The sequence below is a fragment of the Eubalaena glacialis genome, chromosome 12, assembly GCF_028564815.1.
Source record: "Eubalaena glacialis isolate mEubGla1 chromosome 12, mEubGla1.1.hap2.+ XY, whole genome shotgun sequence".
NCBI lineage: Eukaryota > Metazoa > Chordata > Mammalia > Artiodactyla > Balaenidae > Eubalaena > Eubalaena glacialis.
In genome coordinates this window covers 1,669,249-1,690,020 of record NC_083727.1, presented here as the reverse complement: position 1 = coordinate 1,690,020, position 20,772 = coordinate 1,669,249, and the positions used below count along the sequence as shown (strand labels likewise).

The 20,772-nt window shown below is 50.0% G+C and overlaps 1 protein-coding gene across 1 annotated transcript; it reads right to left on the bottom strand.

The window, feature by feature from the left end:
* Positions 1–19,795: 19,795 nt before the first annotated feature.
* LOC133102645 (uncharacterized) lies at positions 19,796–20,256 on the bottom strand. The gene is made up of 2 exons (XM_061207666.1): positions 20,040–20,256; positions 19,796–19,923 (listed from the first exon to the last, which is right to left on the bottom strand). The coding sequence occupies exons 1-2, from the start codon at positions 20,254–20,256 to the stop codon at positions 19,796–19,798; spliced, it is 345 nt and encodes a 114-aa protein (XP_061063649.1).
* Between the last annotated feature and the right edge of the window lie 516 nt (positions 20,257–20,772).

The window sequence follows — 20,772 nt, the reverse complement described above, 5'->3', positions numbered from 1 at the left end:
CCTTCCCCACCCCCCCTACCACCGCGGCCCTCCCTCCCCGCCGGACCAGCTGGACGGCCCGGCTGCGGGGCTTGAGCATCCCGGGTCGCACCTTCCTGAGGGTGCAGCCTCACGGGGTCGCAAGGTCCTTGGGTCCCATTCTCCGGCGTTCGCACGGGCCCGGGCGCTCCGGTGGTGTCTGGTGGAAACGTCCCGCCGGACCTCCACCAGCCAGCGCGCACCCGCTCGCACTGGAGGCGCAGCGCAGAGCGCGGTGCCTGGCGAGCGGAGGTGCGCCCAGGGAACTGGTGACCTGCGGGAGGACCCAGAACCCGCCAGTGGGACGCGCGCGAGGCGGTAGTGGGCGAGCCCGGCGTGCGCGTGGAGGGATGCGCGCCGTTTCCAGTGCCGCGGGGCCCGAAGCTGAAGCAGCCGCGGGGCCCCGAGGAAGGGCTGCGGTGTGATTTCGAGAGAAAAGTAGGCCCAGGGCCCTGGGAGGGGCTGCGAGGGAGCAGTCCTGAACCCTAAACCTCACCAATTCCCAGCTTTGTTTTTCTTCATAGCTCTTGTCAGCTTCTAGTATATTACCTTATTTACTCTTTCATTTTGATCAAGTCCTCTCCACCAGGGCAGGTATTTCTGTTTGCTGCTGAGACCCAAACACCTAGAAGAGTGGCTGGCAGCTCACGGTTATTTGTTCAGTGAGTAAGTTCGTACCTCAGGGTCACACTCAACCGACAACTGGGGTAAAGCTGTTCCCAACTCCATTTACTCACGGCTTCCTTGGGATGCTCTCAGTACTGCAAACCTCCATTATTTCACAGCCTCATTTGCAGTGTGATTTTTCAGGTGTCTCCTCCCCACTCAACCGTGAGAGCCTCGTATTTGGGTACAAGCTATTTTTCATAATGCCAACCATCTACTGGGTACTCAATAATATGATGAATTCTGCAAGACAGGGACCAATCTTCCTATTTTATAGAGGACAGTGAGGGTTGGAACAGATCAAAACTCGGGTAAGGGCGCACAAGGCTTTCTCCTGCTGCACAGCCTAGAGAATATCCACCGTGTCCTGCTGTCTGCATTTGCTCTTTTTTTTTTTTTAAAGATAACTGCAATTTTTTTTTTTTAAAAATTTATTTATTTATTTATTTATGGCTGTGTTGGGTCTTCGTTTCCGTGCGAGGGCTTTCTCTAGTTGCGGCAAGTGGGAGCCACTCTTCATTGCGGTGCGCGGGCCTCTCACTATCGCGGCCTCTCTTGTTGCGGAGCACAGGCTCCAGACGCGCAGGCTCAGTAGTTGCGGCTCACGGGCCCAGCTGCTCCGCGGCATGTGGGATCTTCCCAGACCAGGGCTCGAACCCGTGTCCCCTGCATTGGCAGGCAGACTCTCAACCGCTGCACCACCGGGGAGGCCCTGCATTTGCTCTTCACTATGTTGTCAGCACTCAGTGGGTGAGTCTTATTCGTCGGCAGGCAGAAACGTGTTGAATAAATGAATTTATTAGCAAACCATTATAAATTATTCCCTGACATTTATTTAACTTTTACACCTTTCAAAACAGCTTTATCTATTATCTCATGTGATCAGCCCAAAGTGAAAACTGGCAGAGGAAGTATTATGCAGTGGCTAAGCACGTAGATTCTGCAGCCTGACTTTGGGGGTCCAAAACCTGGCTTTGTCACTTACTTGCGATGTGATCTTAGGCTACCTAACCTCTCTTTGCCTAAAAAGGGGATGATAATAGTACTTACTCATAGAGGGGTCTGAGGATTAATTGAGTTAATATTTGTAAAACATTCAGAAAGTGCCTGGCACGTAAGGGTTAAGTAAGAGTTAGCCTCTCTCCTTTTTTCCACCCAAGAAGACAATATACAGATAGAACAGATCAACAATGTAAAACGTGTGCAAAGCACCGGGCCCTTTGTCTCACAGAGGGGAGCTCTGGTGGTCTTAACTTATTCCTCCAGCCCTTCCACTTCCTTTTTAGCTGCAGCGGTGACAGAGCAAAGACCCACGTCAATGAGGATGGCCCCTGCCATTGTGCCAAGAAGGACAACATGAACGGTGAAGACCTTGGTGCTGGGGACAGGGTAGCACAGACCAGCATGTTCCAGAAACCTCAAGAAGGCTTGGAGTTCAGGTGTCGTGATGCCTGGATATGGGCGTTGTCTTGTCTGGGTGCTTTCTGGTTTTGTCTGCATTGGTTTATAAGCTTGTAGGGGAGCCGTGACAACTCCCGTATTTGCCCAGGCTCACTGTCTGGAATCCCTAGCTGGCCACCCAAATCTGCACTGGTACAGTCCGCACCCACCGCCAGGAGGCCTTGATCTGCTTATTTCCTTTGTCCTGCCCCCAGGAGAGATGGGGCTGAAGGGCATCAATCCTCCTAATGCTCCACTGGGAAGCGGGGGTTGGCTGGGATCCCCTCTCTGAGTGAATTAGCTCAATGTTTCCCTTCCTTTTACATCTTCATATGCTCCAGATTGTCACAAGACGCCCTGCACGCAATTCTATGCCTGAGGTTGTTTTGTGAAAGTTGTCATATAATTCCAAGTATCAGTGTTAATATACATGAGCAGTTATTACACACGGTGACAATTATCTTACATAATTAAAGAAGGAAATTAAAATTTACTTTGTGACCTTCTTAGTGTCACAATAACTGGGCAACAGTGAACTGACTTAGTCCAAGTTCAGTCTAAGATGCACAGTTTCATTTTCCTAGACGGTGCTACAATAAGAAGTTGGTGCTGCCCTGGTGCACCTGCTGGAACGTGCCACCAACCTGGAGATGCAGCTCCTTGGCCCCAGGCAATTTCCTATGTGATAAACATGATATGCTAAACAGCAATGGCTGTTAACCTTTCTAGCTGAGAGTTTAATGATTCTCTCTCCCTAGAAAAAAATATAAAATGTCCAGCCTGGAGAGGAGGAGGACAGGAAAATAATTTTTTTTTTTTTTTAAGCGAGAGTAGGAACTCTCTTTTTTTTTTTTTAATTTTATTTATTAATTTTATTTATTTATGGCTGTGTTGGGTCTTCATTTCTGTGCGAGGGCTTTCTCTAGTTGCGGCAAGTGGGGGCCACTCTTCATCGCGGTGCGCGGGCCTCTCACCATCGCGGCCTCTCTTTTTGCGGAGCACAGGCTCCAGACGCGCAGGCTCAGTAATTGTGGCTCACGGGCCCAGTGGCTCCGCGGCATGTGGGATCTTCCCAGACCAGGGCTCGAACCCGTGTCCCCTGCATTGGCAGGCAGATTCTCAACCACTGCGCCACCAGGGAGGCCCCGAAAATAATTTTTTAAAATTATATATTTACAGAGAAAAATGTCTGGATGAAAACACATCAAAAGTAGTAAGATTTTAGGTTTTTTTTGGCTTGTCTTTTTTGTTAATGAATAATTCTTAATAGTAATAGGAATTATTTGTAAATAGTAAGTATCAAATAAATAATAAGTATCAAATTATTTCTTATTTGATAAGAATTAACAAAGAAAAGCACCCAACAACCTGTTGGAAGAGGGCATGCTTTAGTTCCAGGAAACAAGATAAATTGCTGGTTGATTTCTCCATCCTCAGTTTTTTAGCTGCAAAAATAGAACAGAATTTAAGCTCTCTCTCTGCAGCCTCGCCTAAGGATGGAGGTGAGGAGTAGAATTGTCCTCGCCTCAAGGCACAGAGCTCCAGCTCCGCCCTGGGCCCATCTCACTGCTGATCAGCTGGTTTCTACAGATTCCCTGAATAACTGGCCCACAAACTGCTGGTTCCGCTTCAGGGTAGGCTTCTTCCAGAAGGTTGGTACCAGGCTTGTTTTGTTGTTTCAAAAAGCTTCTCTGGATGTAGACTTTTCTCTTTGGACCCTGGTGGCTCCACTGCTTTGCCAAGTGATGTTTCCCTCTTAAAGAGAACAGTTGTCAAGAGAATGTTTTTTGTTTATTTGTTTTTGTTTTTAAAGGGGGAGCAACAAGAACTCTCCCACGTTGCTGGTGGGAATGCAAAATGGTACAGCCAGTTTGGAAGACAGTCTGGGGGCTTCTTACAAAACTGAACATATTCTCACTATACGATCCAGCGATCACATCCCTTGGTATTTACTCAAATGAACTGAAAACTTATGTCTGCACAGGAAACCGGCACATGGATGTTTATAAGAGCTTTACTCATAATTGCCCGAACTTGGAAGCAACCAAGATGTCCTTCAGTAGGTGAATAGAATAAACCTTGGTTTTATTTATGTTCATCCGGACAATGGAATATTATTCAGCAGTTGAAAGAAATGAGCCGCCAAACCATGAAAAGACACGAAGGAACCTTAAATGCATACGACGAAGTGAAAGAAGCCAACCTGAAAAGCTGCGTACTCTGTGATTCCAACTATATGACATTCTGGAAAAGGCAAAACTATGCAGGCAGTGAAAAGATCAGGGGTTGCCAGGGGTTGAGGTGGGGGGAGGGATGAATAAGCAGAGCACAGGGGATTTTTAGGGCAGTGAAACTACTCTGTATGATACCGTAATGGTGTCATTATACGTTTGTCCAAACCCATGGAAAGTACACCACCAAGAGTGACCTGAAGCAAACTATGCATGGACTTCAGTTAATAACAATGTATCGATAATGGCTCCTCAGTTGTAACAAATGTGCTGAATCAGTAGAAGTCGGTATAGGGGAAGTTGGAGGCAGGATGAGGCGGGTATATGGAAATTTTCTGTACTTTCTGCTCAATTTTTTCTGAAAACCTAAAATTGCTCAAAACAAATTTTCAAAAGGGGGCTGTGCTTTGGGTTGATGAGGATATGTGTCCATGTAAATAAGTATTAAAAGAGGGGGCAGGCATAGAAGAGAATTTTTGAAGACTTAAGAGTTACAAAAATGTCAAAATCATGATCTCTTCACCATCCCTTTGACAAAATGCTTTTCCTTCTCTCTCATTTGTAGGATATTTTTCCAGGTGGTAGAGAGGCAAGCGGCCCTGTGCACCATTTAAAGAACAAAGCGGTTGGGAGGCAGTGGTGCCGGGGGAAGGGTCACCCGAAGGCCTGCTTGGGCAGGAGATGCACCTCCAGGATGGCCCACGTACCTGGCGCATAGCCAAGGTCACCGCGCCCCGCGTGGGCCTCTGCATGGGGGCTTGTGTCCTCCCAACAGGACAGCCAGGGCAATGAAGACCATGCCCCAGTCCCCTTTATGACCAAGCCTCCGAAGGCATGCCCTGTCATGTCCCCCTTTATTCTAGTGGCCAGAAGCAGGTCAGGAAGTCTAGCCCACCCTCAAGTGGAAGGCAGGAGTAGCAGAGCTTTTGTGGACATATTTTAAGATCCTCACCCCACTCAGCGGGCTGCGCTGGAGCATCTTTTAGAGCTCTGGACAACGTGACAGCCACCAGCCAGGAGTGGCTGTTGACCACCTGAAATGGAACTGGTCCAAAGTGAAATGTACATTAAGTATAAAACACACATCAGGTTTTGAAGACTTAGCACGAAAAAAATGCAAAATATCTTATTAGTTTTTTAAATCCCAGTTACATGTTGAAATGACAGCGTGTGTGTTTCTGTTGGAAAGGCCCTCTGGGCCGAACACTTAGGTCCCCAGGCCCCCAGTGTCCCTTTTGCTCAAGGATTCAGCCCCGCCACGTCCTCTCCAGCTCGTTCCCCACAGAGTCTGGGCCTTTCTCTGTCACCGTGAAGGACCTCGACATGTACTGGAAGGTGGTGACCTTTCGGAAGGCTGTGCGTGTGTGTGAGGTTTGGAGGAACGACAGGGCAGGGGCCGGAGAATTTCTTGGGGTGCAGACACTCCAGCAAGACTTCTGGGTGGTCTGGAAACCACAGGGGGCAGCAGCCAGGACAGGATTCCTGCCAGTGGGAGGGGGGAGGATGGGGCTGCATTTACCCGCCCCCCGGGGGGGCACCTGGAGCCCTGGATGGGGTCACAAAGGATACTGGTGGGCTGAATTGTGTCCCAAAAGACGTGTTGATGTCCTAAGCCTCGGTGCCAATGAAGGTGGCCTTATATGCAAGTAGAGTCTTTGCAGGTGTATTCGGTGAGGATGAGGTCATGCTGGGTGGGGGGGGGGGTACGGGGCGGGGCATGATCCCACATGACTGGTGTCCTTGTAAGAAGAGGAAAGACGCAAAGACAGACACACAGACAGGGAGGAGAAGGCCGTGTGACAATGGAGAAAGAGACTGGGCTGCGTGTCCTTCCCCATGTCTCTCTCCGTTTCTTATAGGGACGCCAGCCCGGTTGGGTTAGGGCCCTCCCTCCTCCAGTGTGACCTCCTCTTAACTAATTAAGCCTGCAACCACCGTGTTTCCAAATAGGGCACATTTCGAGGTCTCAGGGGTTAGGATGTCAACATATCTTTTTTTGGGGGGACACAATTCAATCCATAACATACACCTAAAGCAACCCCCCATCTCTCCTTCTTTAATTCTGTGTTTCGCTTGACCCACGGGTGTTCTCACCAGGACAAGGGTCAAAGGTGAGGCAGGGCAGGGTAGAGGCGAGCAAAATAAAAGCTGCTTCCCAGGTGATTTGATTTAATCCCCGTTTTTAGGCTTAAACTAGGAGGTGGCAACACTAATACCAGGAACTGGGTGCCCTGGTTTCTCCTAGACCAAATTGGCAATATTTTCAGGAACAGATCTGGCTTCCAACCCACCTGAGCCGGGAGATGAGCCTTGAGGTTTCCCACATCCGATGCCCTCGAGCCCAGCAGCCGTGCTGGCTGCTCTGTGCTCCAGTGGTCTGCGGTGTGGCTACCTTGTCACTTGGTGCCACCAGGAGCCTGGGTGAGCGTCCAGCTTAGAAACAGCAACTTTATCAGCACCATCAGATACCAGTGGGTGCCGGCGTTCAAGGGGAAAGACTTCAAAGTGAAATTTAAGCACGGCATGCGAGAGATGAGCCCAAGCTTTCCACGTCTCCAGTGTGGGGCTGACAAAGGATGGAGAGACCGTCTCCTCATTGAACAAAGACTAACATCACATTGGGGCCAGTGTCTGGGGTTTCACTGACCTTAGACAACAAACCAGATGGAATCCAGCTCGAACCTCCCACCCAGCACTTAGAAGATTACAGAAATGCATCCCTGGGAAATTGGTATTGCAAGGGAGCAAATGCCTAGATATAGATACTTAGTCTCTGCAATTCAAAACTTCAGGAATGTTATCCATTTAGGAGTGGCATCCAGATGGACGTCCTTGTAAACTACCTGGCATGTCTCTCTACCTGCTGGAGCTCGTCGTGCCCTCCAGTGGGTACATGGGCAGGAAACACGCTGCTGAGTGTGTTACAGATCCTTGCAGAGAGAGGAGGAAAATGGCAGAGTCCATGATGGAAAGTCACTGGGGAACCTGCTTGGATTTGTTGTAGAAAATGGAATTCCCCCCTGGTCTGTAAGTGAATTTACTGCCTTAGTTAATCAATGCATAAATCCGGTAGACTCTAGGGTTAGAGAACCCAGAGCCTCCAGTCAAAGGAAGCCAACCTAGGAAAGGCCAGAGTCAGCAGACCTGCTAAGGAAAAGTGAAAACGGGAGGAATCAAGGATGCTGTTTCGCAGCTTCAGGGATGCGTGAACACGGGCTGCCATGCCCTGCAGGGAAGCAGGCGGGTGACGGTATTGAGACTGGACTTAACTTCAGGATGTTTTGTTTCTGAGATACTTGTGAGATATCCAAGAAATCAATGAGAGGCAGTGTCCAACATTCCTTTGGAAATTATTGATATTACTGAAAATATACATTCCACAACACACATCAAAGTTATACCTTTTTACTCACTTTTAATTGTATTTGCTCTGTACTGATCTGACAAAATATTTTAAGTAAAAGTAATGTTGTAGCAAAATTATGCAGGAACCAAACTTCAATGCACACAGTGCCCTGAAAGTTATTGAAAGATTAAGAAATTATTTCAATAAAAAGAAAGCAATCATGTTTACAAAATGACATATTATTAATGTTAAAATAAAGATGACAAAGTCTCTTGACTGTTGATGCCAAGTTTGCCAACAAAGAAAATAATAGGAAAAGAAAAAAGAAGGCTCATTCTACCTGTGCAACTTATATTCAGCCCATCTTTGAAACATAAGACAATTTAAGAATAATTTTTTTTCTGTGTTAGAGACAATAATAATTTTGAAATAAAGTTTTGAGATCCTGAGAAAGTTTTATGGCCTTTACAGTTTTCCAGATGCCTTATGAAATCTGAAAATGAGATGAATTGAATTCTGCCAGCACATAAAATGTGTCTACAGTGAATCTACTGCTGAACATGGTAAGAAGGTGATATTGGCTGGGGGTGGGTGGGTGGAGCGGGGGTACCAGGGTATGAGAATCTAGAAATTTCAGGTTGTTTTCTAAAACTGGATGACTCCCATTAAAGTCCTAAGATATATTTGCAGCAGTAATTTATTGGATACATTTCTAAATCATTTCGAATCTCTGAGGACATATACAACTATGCCAGTGTCATGTGCTAGTGGAAAGTGTAGCTCCTCAAAATTTACCCAAAACTGCTTGTGATCCGCAGTGTCACAAAAAACTGTCAAATCAAGGGACCTGTTATAAAATGCAATATGGAAGCCAGTAAGTAATGAAATGCATTTTGAAAATTTTCTCAGCCAAAAGCAAGGCATGTTTGTATAAATATTATACCCTAGTGACATAGAGTTTCTAATTATTGTGATTAAAACTTAAATTTTTATTATTTCATGTTTAATAATTGTACAAGTTAGACAGACTGACTTTATGTGTTGTAGTAGTTGTTGAGAAATAAATAGTATACTAATCTGACAAAGTTTACTAAAAAACGGTTTTGCCTTTTAAAATTCACACGGAAGGATGGGCTGGTCATTACCCTGAAATAGACAAGATTATAATGTGAATCAGGGTTATTAAAGTGGATTGGCCAAGGATTTCAAATAACTATGTTAAATATATCTAAACAGATAAAGAAGATTTATCAGTACAAAATAAAACCAAGAAACCATAAAAAGGCTCGAGTGGAAACACTCAGCATGAAAAATGCAGTCGCTATAATGAGAACACGTAGATAGCATCGCTGTACAGCGGCAAGAGCTGCACCCAGTCCCTGGGTGGGGGGAGTTCCCCCACCAGGCGATGCCCCAGCTGGGGCATCCTGCAATTCAACTCAGATCTGGCACCATCTACCTGGAGCTGGTGTCAGACCCCACCAGGTAAGGGCTCAGTCCCACGAGACCCCCCTCCCCCCCCGCCACTTTAGACACCAATTCCAAGCCCAGGTCATCACCTGTGCTTCCGACCCACGGGATATACATCTGAGGTTCCAAGGACCCCTTTCTTGGTTTCTATTAATTTGCTTGAGCAGCGCACAGGTCTGAGGAAACCAGCTAAACTGGTTTGACCAGTTAACTCAGGAAACTCACTAGATTATGGGTTTATTAAAAAAGGGCATAACTCAGGAACAGCCAGAGAAGAGATGCAAGGGCAAGGCTCTGGGGAAGGGCTTCCATGCTGCCCAGGTGCACCAGGCTCCCAGCACCTCCAGGTGTCCACCGACCCGGACGCTCTCCAAACCCCATCCTTTTGGGTTTACGGGGACTTCATTGCACAGACAGGATTGATTAAATCATTGGTGGTTGGCGATTGAACTCCGTCTCCAGCCCCTCTTCCCTCCCTGGGGGTCGGGGATGGGACTGAAATTTCCAACCCTGTAACCACGTGGTTGGTCTCCTGGCAACCAGCCTGCAACCTTAGAAGCTTTCCTAAAGTCACCTCATTAACACAACAAAAGACAGCTTTATAGTTTATCAGATAGGAAACTCCAAGAGTTTTAGGAGCCCTGTGCCAGGAACAGAGGAAGGCCAAATATATATATATATATATATATATATATATATATATATATATATATATATATATATATATATATATATATATATATATATATATTTATCATAAATCACAATATCACAGGTGGATACATACAGGATGGATGAACAAAATAGGAAGCAAATGGGAACAGCCCTCAGGAGTCTGCAGGAAAGAATAAAGAAATAAAAGCTGCATGAGAAAAATAAAGAGATACCAAGGGTAGAATTAGAAGTGCCAATTATAGCAATCTATCCATGCCAGGTTAGAGGAATTGCAAAAAAAGAGCTTTAAAAAATATAGGTGAACTATTTGGAGGGAAAAAATGCTGAGGGCCTCTGGTTTGAAGCCAGAGGGTGAAGCCGGAGCAGAGCCAGGGCCAGAGATGCTCCCTGCTCCAGGGAGACAGGGGAGCCTCTCCCATGTGGCTCAGACAGACTGGGTCTTGGGGGTGTTTCCAAAGGGGCTGGCAGAGCAAGAGGATGTTCCAGGAGCATGCTGAAAGGAAAGAGGAAGGGGGTGAGGACCCAGGACGTGCAAGGTCCCTGGGGGTCATCTCAGCACATGGCCGCCCCTGTCCCCGTTCAGAGGTGCCAGGGCCTTGAACAGATGTTACCACCGTGGGCCAAGGGTGCTGCCTGGAACCTGCGGCCAGCACAGGGGAGCAGGGGACAGGGTGGGGACGGCAGGCCACCTCCTGCAGCTCCCGGTGTCCCGGGGTCTCTGAGTGCCCCCCGGGGCCTCAGCCAGGGCTTGAGCCTGTGGGCACATCAGGCCTCCTCCAGCCCCGAAGGCACGGGCTTGAGCCCCACACACGTCTGGGCTTGTGTCTTCCTTGGACCTGAGTGCCACCCGGTGACCCCCAGAGACCAGCTGCAGTTGGGCCGAGTTGGGCTGGAGCAGGTGGCGGGCGATGGGGACGATGGGCCCTCGGGTGCGCCTGGGCCCCCGCTGCCCCGCACCCCATCCTCTGCTCCCCTATTGCAGAAGCGAGCATCTCAGGCCCTGCAGCTGGGTTGGAGTGACACCGAGTTTGGAGCCCTCTTTTCAGTGAAGGTGGTTGTTTGCCGGGAGATGCGGGGCCGGCTAGTGGCCAAGCGTGTGTAACTGGGACAAAGCGTTCGCTGCTGGCAGGGCCTCCTGGCTGGGCAGCCTGCTGCTGTCGTGCCACATATAAGTTCATTTCCAAGCCCTTAACCGCACTTCCGGTGGGCGGCCAGTGCCTGGACACCGAAGCCCTGGTCACTCCCCATCAGCGGTCTTTCCAGATGATTCCTCAGGTCTGCAGAGCGCTGAGAAAGGACAGGGCTCTTCAAATTCTTAGCAGGAATCGAGGCTCTGGAACCTGTCTTTTCCTGAGGCCCCCGCCTCGGATGCCATCCCTGTTGGGGGCTGGTGGTGGACGCGCTGAAACGGGGGGTCAGGCTGTCATCCCCGGAAGAGACTGGCGGGTACCTGTGAGAAGACAGGCGCGCTGGCTGGACGGATGGACGGATGGCCCCCGTCTCCCCGAGGCTCACGTGGACTCAGGCCATGTGGGAGCCCCTGGGACCTGCCGAGAAGGTTGTCTGATGCTCTAAACTCCAGTCACCGGTCCAGGGAAAGCTCACAGACGTGGGCCACGTGTGAGGGAGAAAACAGAGCTGGACGGTGGTCTGGGACTCAGAGACTGGCAGATAATCAGAGATTAGAAATTTGTCTTTCATGAAAGTTCAACTCTTGCCATCCAGTGTTTGAACATGGATTTTCACAAAAGTGTCTTTCTTTTCAAATTCTTAGATTCATACCAATGTGCTCAAAACAGGCATAGAACTCTAAAATCAAGAGAGCTTAGTAGCACTTCCCTTCAAACCTTTGAAAATCACTATTAGTTTTTACTTCCTAGGAATTTATGCATTTACTTTTCAGCTTTATCGAGGTATTATTGACAGAATTGTAAGATATTAGAGTGTACAACATGATTTGATAAACGTAAACACTGTGAAAAGATTCCCTCCATCTAGTTAATGAACACATTTATCACCTCACGTATTTATTTCTTTTTTTTTTTTGGCCGTGCCATGCTGCTTGCAGGATTTTAGTTCCCTGACCAGGGATCAAACCTGGGCCCCCTGGAGTGGAAGTGTGGAGTCCTAACCACTGGACCACCAGGGAAGTCCCATATTTTTCCTTTTTTTGGTGAAAACAATGAAGTTCTGCTCTCTTACCAAATTTCAATTATACATAGGGCGGTTTCAACTATACTCACCATGTTTTAAATAGATCCTCAGACCTTGAAAATTATTTTTTAACACAATTATCCACAGACAGTGCAAAAAAAGAACATCTTAATAACGACCCCCAATACCTACCCCTAACATCACGCAGACCCTGCCAGCTCCTTCCTGCTCATGTGTGCACATACATATGTGACTTTGTTTCAAAAATGGGATCACACTGTCATACAATTTATTTTCCTACTTAGCAATAAATCGCAAACCTCTTTTATTAACATATAGAGTGATAACGTCGTTATAATAGCTACAAAGTATCCTATTTTTGGCACATCCTACAATTTCATAACTGACCCTCCTAGTTGTCGTTTAGGTAACAGCCGATGTCTTTGTCTCCTAAACACCTGTTCTGAGCATCCCCGCACTTCAGTCTGAGGCCACTTGACCAACAGGCGGTGGAGACAGCAACTCTGTCACCCCAGGTGTGTCCCTCTGCTGGCGTGGCATCTCCTGACGTCCGCCTCCTGGGGCCAGACCTGTCTGCTGGAGAAGGAGGCCATGGAGGGGGTGGGCCCGGCAACAGAGGACGTAGCTCTCTTGGGCATCGGCCTGACGAGCCTGGCGTGACTGCCACTGAGGTGGCGGCCCGGGGAGGGACTTCTGGCCGAGCCCAGGCTGTCCAGAGAACCCAAAAGGAAGCGAGGCATTGTGGTCCTGCCCTTAGTTTGGGTGCTTTGTCTTGTAGCAAATGGTCCCGAGCAGGGGCCAAGACAAGGCGTTTGTTGACCTCTGAGAGGCTCTCACAACAGACACTCGTCCGAATCAGATCCTTACACTAGCCCTGAGGGTTAGTTCTCCTGCTTTCATTGTATAGACCATGAAGCCAAGGTTTAGGACAGAAGCCACCTGCCTGACCACACAGCACAGGGAAATGCAGGGGTGAGGGCTCTGCCGCTCCCTCCAGGCTGAGGCTGAAGTCACCCCGCTCTGCCAAGAGCCCGATCGGCCCCCGGAGCAGGTGTCCGGGGTCAGCTCTGAGCAGCTCGTGTACGCGCGGTGGTGGCTTGTGGGCGTCCGTAAGTCAGAGCTAGGTCGTCTGCCTCGCCACGTGAAAGCGCTCTGACTTTGCGAGTGTCATGCGTTAAATTAACCAGGACGGCTTATCCCACAGCCGTCGTGGGATCACACCTGGCGTCTGTCCTGCTGATCTCAGGTGGCCTCGGCCTGCAGTGGCTTGAAGCAGGGTTTCGGTTCCTGGCCAGTGACTGAGGTCGGGTCGAGGCGGTGAGAGCACCGAATCCTAGCCACTAGACCAGACGGAAAGTAGTGAAACAAGTAAAGTATTTATTAAGAGGAAAAAAAGAGTTATGTGTGGATAGACACACGGGCAGACTCAGAGATAGTCGTGCCCTCGTGGCAGTTTGAATCACTTTTATGGGGCATTTCTTCTGGGTTTCTTTTGACCAATCATTTTGATTTGCCTGGTTCAAAGTCCATATTTGGTGTATCTCAGGATTTTCCCATGTGTGTGGGCGCATCTCTTAGCCAAGATGGATTCTACTGAAGAGGCCTATGGGTAGTGAGCATTAGTTGCCATCCCTTAGCACCACTCCTCTTTTGACCTCCAAGGAGGCTTTCTGCGCATGTGTAGTTGGGGAGGTCTCCTGACTTCGAGAATGAGGAATATGTGGTCTCTTCTGTCTGGGCAGGGCCAGCCTCCTCTCTCAATTGTCCTGTTATTCCTGTATTGGAGTATTGGTCCTCAGGGAAGGAACTCAGACCATTTGCCCGGAGGGCCCATCTGTCTCTTGCCCCGCTGCACTTCCAGGTGGGGATGGGCTCTCCATGCTTCTCTTCCCCCGTCTCTCAGCACCACACCTGGTGGTAGGGTGGGCTTTAGCTGGACACCTGTTACTACTGCGTTTCCACCCCCACCCGGGCTGAGATGACAGACCTTAATGAACTGTTGGCCTCGGGGCACTGCCGTGTGCTCAGCCAGCCTGTCTGGTGATGGCTGATGCGCTCAGAGCCCGTTTCCAATGGGATTGCTGACGGCGGTACAAGTGGAAGTTGGTTCTGAACCGTGAGTGGAACCAGGATTTCCTCCAAAAGGGCACTTTCACCAAGGGCAGAGGTCACTCGCCTCCGTGAGTAGGGACTGGGGCAACACCGTTACCAGCATCCCCGACTCAACCAAGCTTATCCGATTCTTACAACCGCAGACTATCATGAATAAGACATAAGAGGCCCAACACATACGAATGCTTCCAGTGACAGAAACTGGAGCTAAAACGTATTTTCCTGTCGATGTTGAATGGGGTCAACTATAAATTGAGGTGAAGACAGATTAAGAGTCTGAGAAAGAGTGACTGAAAATAAAATACTGATCACAATGGACTAAACAAGGTACGGTCTCATCTGGGGTGACAAATGTATGTTTTTTATAAAATCTGCACTACCTTATGGAATCATGAGATCTTAATACAAGTTGTATTATACTGAGCTGAGAACTACTGTACTGTAAATACCTGGCTACACAGCAGAATTGTATTTTAACTTTGCAAGTTACTTAGAGCAACCAGGCAAGGTGGGTTCGGGCGCCCTCTGGTGGCAGCGTACAAGCTGCGGGGCGTTTTTCATCTTTCTTCTCTCTTGAGTTGACGTCCACGTGCGAAGTGCCCTCCTCCTTCGGTCCACAATTCGTACTTGAGTCCCTTTCTGCTGGGCTGTAGCATCCTCCCGTTTGTCCTCACCCCGCATCCTCTCGTGCAGAATACCTGAACCAAGAGAAAGGAAAACAGCTTTGAAAAGAAAGAGCTACCCCAAGAACCAGTGTGATGAGCCTCCAAGGCCTTGAAAAGCCATGTGCCTCTGAGACGTCTGGTCTCTTAGACCCGGTCTCAGCACGCCTGTTTCCTTTCCTACCCTGAAAAATAAACAACCATTTGGCTATTTATACTTCTTCTCCTTTCAATACTAGCATTGCTGTAACATCATTTTCGACTTTTAATTGCATTGTGTATGAAACATGTATCTGTAAATTAGCTTAAAACTAAAATCATCTCCACAGCGATTTCATGGGAACGTGTTTGAAACGTTGCCTCTACTTTCTCGGGCCTGATGATTTGTGTGCCGTTCCAAAGACTCTATAGGCAGTTTTCAACAGAATGGAATAAGTAGATGTGATACATATATGATGGAATACTACTTAGCCATAAGAAAGAATGAAATCATGCCATTTGCAGCAACATGGGTGGACCTAGAGATTATCATACTAAGTGAAGTAAGTCAGAGAAAGACAAATATCATACGATATCACTTATATGTGGAATCTAAAATATGACACAAATGAACTTATTTACAAAACAGGAATAGACCCACAGACATAGAAAACAAACTTATGGTTACCAAAAGGGAAAGGGGGTGAGGGAGGGATAAATTAGGAGTTTGGGATTAACATATGCACACTATTATGTATAAAATAGATAAACAACAAGGACCTACTGTATAGCACAAGGAACTATATTCAATATCTTGTAATAACCTATCATGGAAAAGAATCTAAAAAAGAGCACATATATATAACTGAATCACTGTGCTGTACACTTGAAACTAACACATTGTAACTAAATTATACTCCAAAAAAACAAAAGAAACTTAAAAAATAGAAGAAATACCAAAAAAAAAAATTAAAGGCAGTTTTCCAGGCCAGGCTTTGTTTTACTTCACCCTCTGTCCTCCCAGGAGTGTTTCCTCCACCACCAGAGGCCCAGCTGAGAAGATCCAGGTGTGTGCTGTCTTGATCTACATCATTCAGAGTCAAAGAAATTACCCACGCCAATCAGAGCGGTGCCTTAGATGCACTCAGCCCACCGGCTCTGACTTGTGAGGGCAGGATAAACACTCGCTGCCATGGGAACCGTCTGTCTGTCTGGGCTGTTTCTTGCCGGCAAAACCAAGTGCTCAGAAATGCCACAGGTGCCTTCTGACGGAGTTCTTTGTTTACCATGCTTACCACTGAGTCGATAACTTTACATTCCAGCTGCTAGAGAGAGCTCTGCTTCGTGCTCCAGACATTTTTCTCTCCTAATATGTCATTCTTTTGGAAAGGCCCAGTAATGTTCCTGGTAATGTGGGCGGTCAGATTACCCAGCAGCACAGAGTGTCTCACTGCAGCCACCAGCTTCCACTTCAAAAATGTGTCATCACCGTTGTCACCTTCACCATCACCATCACCATTGTCATCACCATCACCACCATCACCATCATCACCATCACCACCATTATCACCATCATCACCATCACATTGTCATCACCATCACCACCATCACCATCCCCCACCATCCATCACCACCACCATCACCATCATCATCACCATCACCATCATCATCACCATCACCATTGTCATCACCATCACCACCATCACCATCCCCCACCATCCATCACCACCACCATCACCATCATCATCACCATCACCATCATCATCACCATCACCATTGTCATCACCATCACCACCATCACCATCATCACCATCACCATCGTCATCACCACCATCATCACCATCACCATCATCATCATCACCACCATCAACACCATGATCATGACCATCACCATCATCATCACTGTCACATCAACTACTTGGCCAAAGGCCAAAAAGCTACTGAGTGGTTGAGTTTGCATGAAACTCTAATGATGACTTCAGAATATACACCCTCTTCCCCACTGGACTCTATTGTACTAACTTTACTGGCCTCAGTTTCTTCATCTGTAAAACGGAGACAGTAACGGCACCTCTCCAATGAGGGTTTGTGCAGGTGAAACGAGCGTGTGTATAGTTCTCAGCATGAAGCCTCATGTGCACTCAATAAATGCTAGTTTGTGGGTCACAAAGGTGTGTTTGCCAGACCCTCTAGGAAATAGTGGGATGTTGGCAAGGCCAAGTGTCTCTTTATTCAAATTTCAACCTTCTGTTTGATATATTAGTTCTTTCACTGATAGAGTTTTTGCTAATCGGAGTCAAAGAAGATGTGTACTGTGAACGGAAAGAGCCCTGGCCCAGGAGGCAGGAGGCCTGGGCGCTGAGCCTGCCATGCCTCTAGCTCTGCGATTTCCAGGCGTGGTCCCAGACCAGCAGCAGCAGCATCGCCTGGGAGCTTGTTAGAGATGCTGCTTCCTGGGCCTCAGCCCAGACCCACGGGGTCAGACACGCTGGGGCTGAGCCCGGCAACCTGGGGGATCCTGGCTCATTCTGTGCTGTTGGTCACATTATTCAGTTTGTTCACCTGTGAGATGAGAGGTCCGGAGAGGGTCAGCCAGCATCCCGACCCTCCTGCACGCGTGTGCTGCCGGGGAGGCCCTCGCTGGGGGCGGCTCACACCCTGGATTTTGACTTCATGTTTAAGTTGAAAGGAGGGGCCTTCCTCGACCTCAGGGTGTAGACCCCGGGCTAGCTGAGCCCCGGGGCACCGTCAAGGCCTCTGCCCCAGGACGGGCACCACGACAGTTGGTGGGGCAGCAGGGCGTAGGGACAGAGCTGCCTTTTCGGGCACGGGTGTGATGTGTCTTGAAGGTGCTGAGATGGTTTGGTTGCGCTGTGGGAAATGAGAGGGGAGAGCTCTAAGTACGGAGGTGAAGGGCGCGGGAGGGAGGGACGCCGGGGGATGCTGGCTGAGCACGAGCCCTTCATCCGGCCCCGCTGCTGCTCCCACGGAATGAAGTCTGAAAAATACAGTGAGGCCCTGCGGAGCCCGCCTCCCCCGGGCCTCGAAAGGGTGAGGGAGGGGAGCCCGCCTTCCTCATTTTCCCTTGTCTCCTGCTGTGCATTGCTGAGCTGATAGAGGCTGACATTAAGTGCACTTGACAGTTGCAAGGCTTCAGTGAGGGGAGGACTAGAGTCAGGGGTAAGAAACTTGCTTCCCCTCCCCACCCACGAGAGGTCCACAAGCTCAACATAAAAAGGTGGGAAAGTATCCCTGAGAGATGCTGGTCGTCCTCAACTTCCCTCCGCCACAGACCTCCGGTTTCTGGGGTCTGAGGAACGTGGGCGATCTCTCCGCATTTCAGTCCTGACTGCGATGAAACAGCCGATGAGAAGGGCGGATCCTCTCCTCCTTTTCCAGGGCAGGCGCCGTGGGCTCGAGGTGAGGTCCACCCACTGCCTCTGTGTTCACCGTTCTCAGGCCTGGCTTCCCCACCTGTCAGACGAGAGTGTCCCGTGAGCAGACAGCCGTCCACAGGGCTTCAGGCAGGGACCTCGCAGACGTGCTGCCTCGTCTCAGGCAGGTGTGCAAATGCCCCCCATTCCACCGAAAGCAGCCTCGGCATCACCGTGGAGATACGTGCCGACCAGGGCCCTCACTGTTGGGAGAAGCGTCACGATCTTCAGAGCCACACGTCCAGGGCTCCATCTGGGGATCTCCTTACGTTTCCCTGCAGCACCTTCCTTGGGACTTTTCTTACATACACGTATATTTGACATGATTAAGATTGGACGGACCGTACCACTATGTCTCATGCTTTTATTACACAAAGTTATTTCTTAAGCATGTTTCCCGGTCCCTAACACTTCTTATAAAGGTGTTTTTTCCAGACTGCGTGATGATCCATCATAAGATGGTTATAATACAGGAAACTATGCTTCGGGCGTCTGGGAGCAGTCGAGGCGCTCAGCGGGGTACACTCGGCTTGTTGGGAGAGGGCGGGGGAAGCAGGCCCAGCAAGGGGCAGAGGAGACAGGGGCCCGGGGCCGTCGGAGGTCATGAAGAAGACACGGGCTTTTTCTCAGAGCAAGGCAAGAAGCCGTTGGATTTCTCAACACTTTTGCTATTATTATTATGATTGAGATATAGTTCATATGTCATAAACATCGTCATCTTCAGTGTGCAGCTTAGGGACTTCCAGCGCATCCACTAATTCCAGAACACTCCCCCCATCTCAACAAGAGACCCCGTACCCCGCGGAGTGACTCACCGTGGACTCTGATGGCCAAGGGGGTCCAGGAACCAGGCCGGGCACCTGCCTCTTTGCTGGCCTTTCTGAGGCCACCCCTCACGCTTCTCCACACACCTTTCACCCCAGCTGCTGCAGTCTGAATGTCTGTATCCCGCCAAAGTTCACGTGTGAAATCCTAACCCCCCAACAGGATGGTGTGAGGAGGTGGGGCCTTTGGAGGTGATGAGGTCATGAGGGTGGAGCCCCATGAATGGGGTCAGTGCCTTATAAATGGGACCCCAGAGAGGCCCCTCGCCCTTCCCCCACAAGAAGACGGCCGTCCATAACCGGCTCCTGGGGGAGCAGTGCCCGTGCCTCCCCCGTCCTGGTCCTCCTTCCCCCGTGGCTCCGCCACACCCCTGTGCTGTGTCTGGTCGTGGCCGCCTCTCCCGCTGAGAACACGCCCGGCCCCCAACTTGCTCCTGGACAGACCCCCTGGGCTGGGGCCGGCCCTGGCATACAAAGTATGCTGGATAAGTGGTTACTGAGTGAATAAATCTTAAAATTTAATTTATCAGGCATGGGAAGAAAAATGCATCGATACTTAGCAGCCCCTCAGCAGGCCTCCAGAACAACGTGGGTGCACCTTTGCTGGTGCTGGCTTTTGCCTCAGCAGCTAGAGAGTCCTGGCCTCCGAGACGAGACGCCTGAGGAGGGGGAGGGGTGAAGGGCAGCACAGGGGGCTCCGGGGTGGAGCCGGGGTTCATTTTTGATTGTGCCAACCTGACGGAGGGGGATTCCGGGGATGCTGCTAAAGCCCCCCAGTGTACAGGCGGGCCCACAGCAAGGATGACGGCCCCGATATCAACCGGGCCGAGGCTGGAAGAGCCGGTTCTGCAGCCGCGTCCGCCTTCTGGGCAGGGACATCCCCGGGGAAGCCTGTGGCCATGGACAGGACGTGCGGCCCGGGAGGGGAGGGCCAGGCCGGGCTCAGAGAGCGCAGCAGGCTGGCCCAGCTTTGGAACCTGGGCATCCGTCAGGGGGGGACCCGGCACGTCCAGGCGCGGGGGTGTTTGGACGTGAAGCATTTGGGGATTCTGTTGGGGGTGGAGGGGCAGGCAGTTCAGGGAGCTGGTCTCCAGGTCTGCGAGGTAGACAGCCGAGGTCGGAGCTGGGTGAGGCCGGGTGCTGGCAGGGGTGGGGACTGGCGTGGGAGGGGGTCAACACCCACTTCTGCTCTTCATTTGGTGCAGGGGCCTGGGGATGCCTCATCTCGCGATGGAGAAGATGCAGGGGAGGGAGGGGCGGCAGGGGACGGAGGCAGGGATGCGGGACTGCCTGGGATGGCTTGGGAGCGAGGCCCGGGACACAACTGCCCGGGTGCGTCTGGGCCTTCCAAGGGTCTTCTGCTTCCTGACCTGTGCGGTGCAGATGGGCATCAACCGTCCAGAGTCAGCGTGAGGGCTCCGTAAGAACACAGGCTCCGAAGGGTCCCGAGTTCGCCTCGCAGGGGAGGTGCTTGGGCACTGCTGGTGAGGTCACGACTGCGGGAAGGGAGGGAGGAACTGGTGACGGGGGGGACAATCTCCTGGGGACAGGTCGGGCCCCCTGAGAGACTTTTGGATGCCCCCAGGTTGAGGAGTTTGCCAGACACCTAGCTGGAAATGTAAAGGTGCTGTTGGGTCCACTGTACATCTGGAATTGAGAGGAGACGTTTAAGGTGGAGGTAAAGGGCAGGGGGCTGGAGCCGTGGACGGGGGAGACCAAGGACAGACCGTAGACACAGAA

Excerpts from the sequence above, each read along its gene's own strand:
- LOC133102645 (XM_061207666.1), bottom strand. The coding sequence starts at position 20,256 with ATGAGGCATCCCCAGGCCCCTGCACCAAATGAAGAGCAGAAGTGGGTG. Across the intron at positions 19,924-20,039 it reads AAACACCCCCGCGCCTGGAC|GCTTCCCCGGGGATGTCCCT; the intron begins GTGCCGGGTCCC and ends CCATGGCCACAG.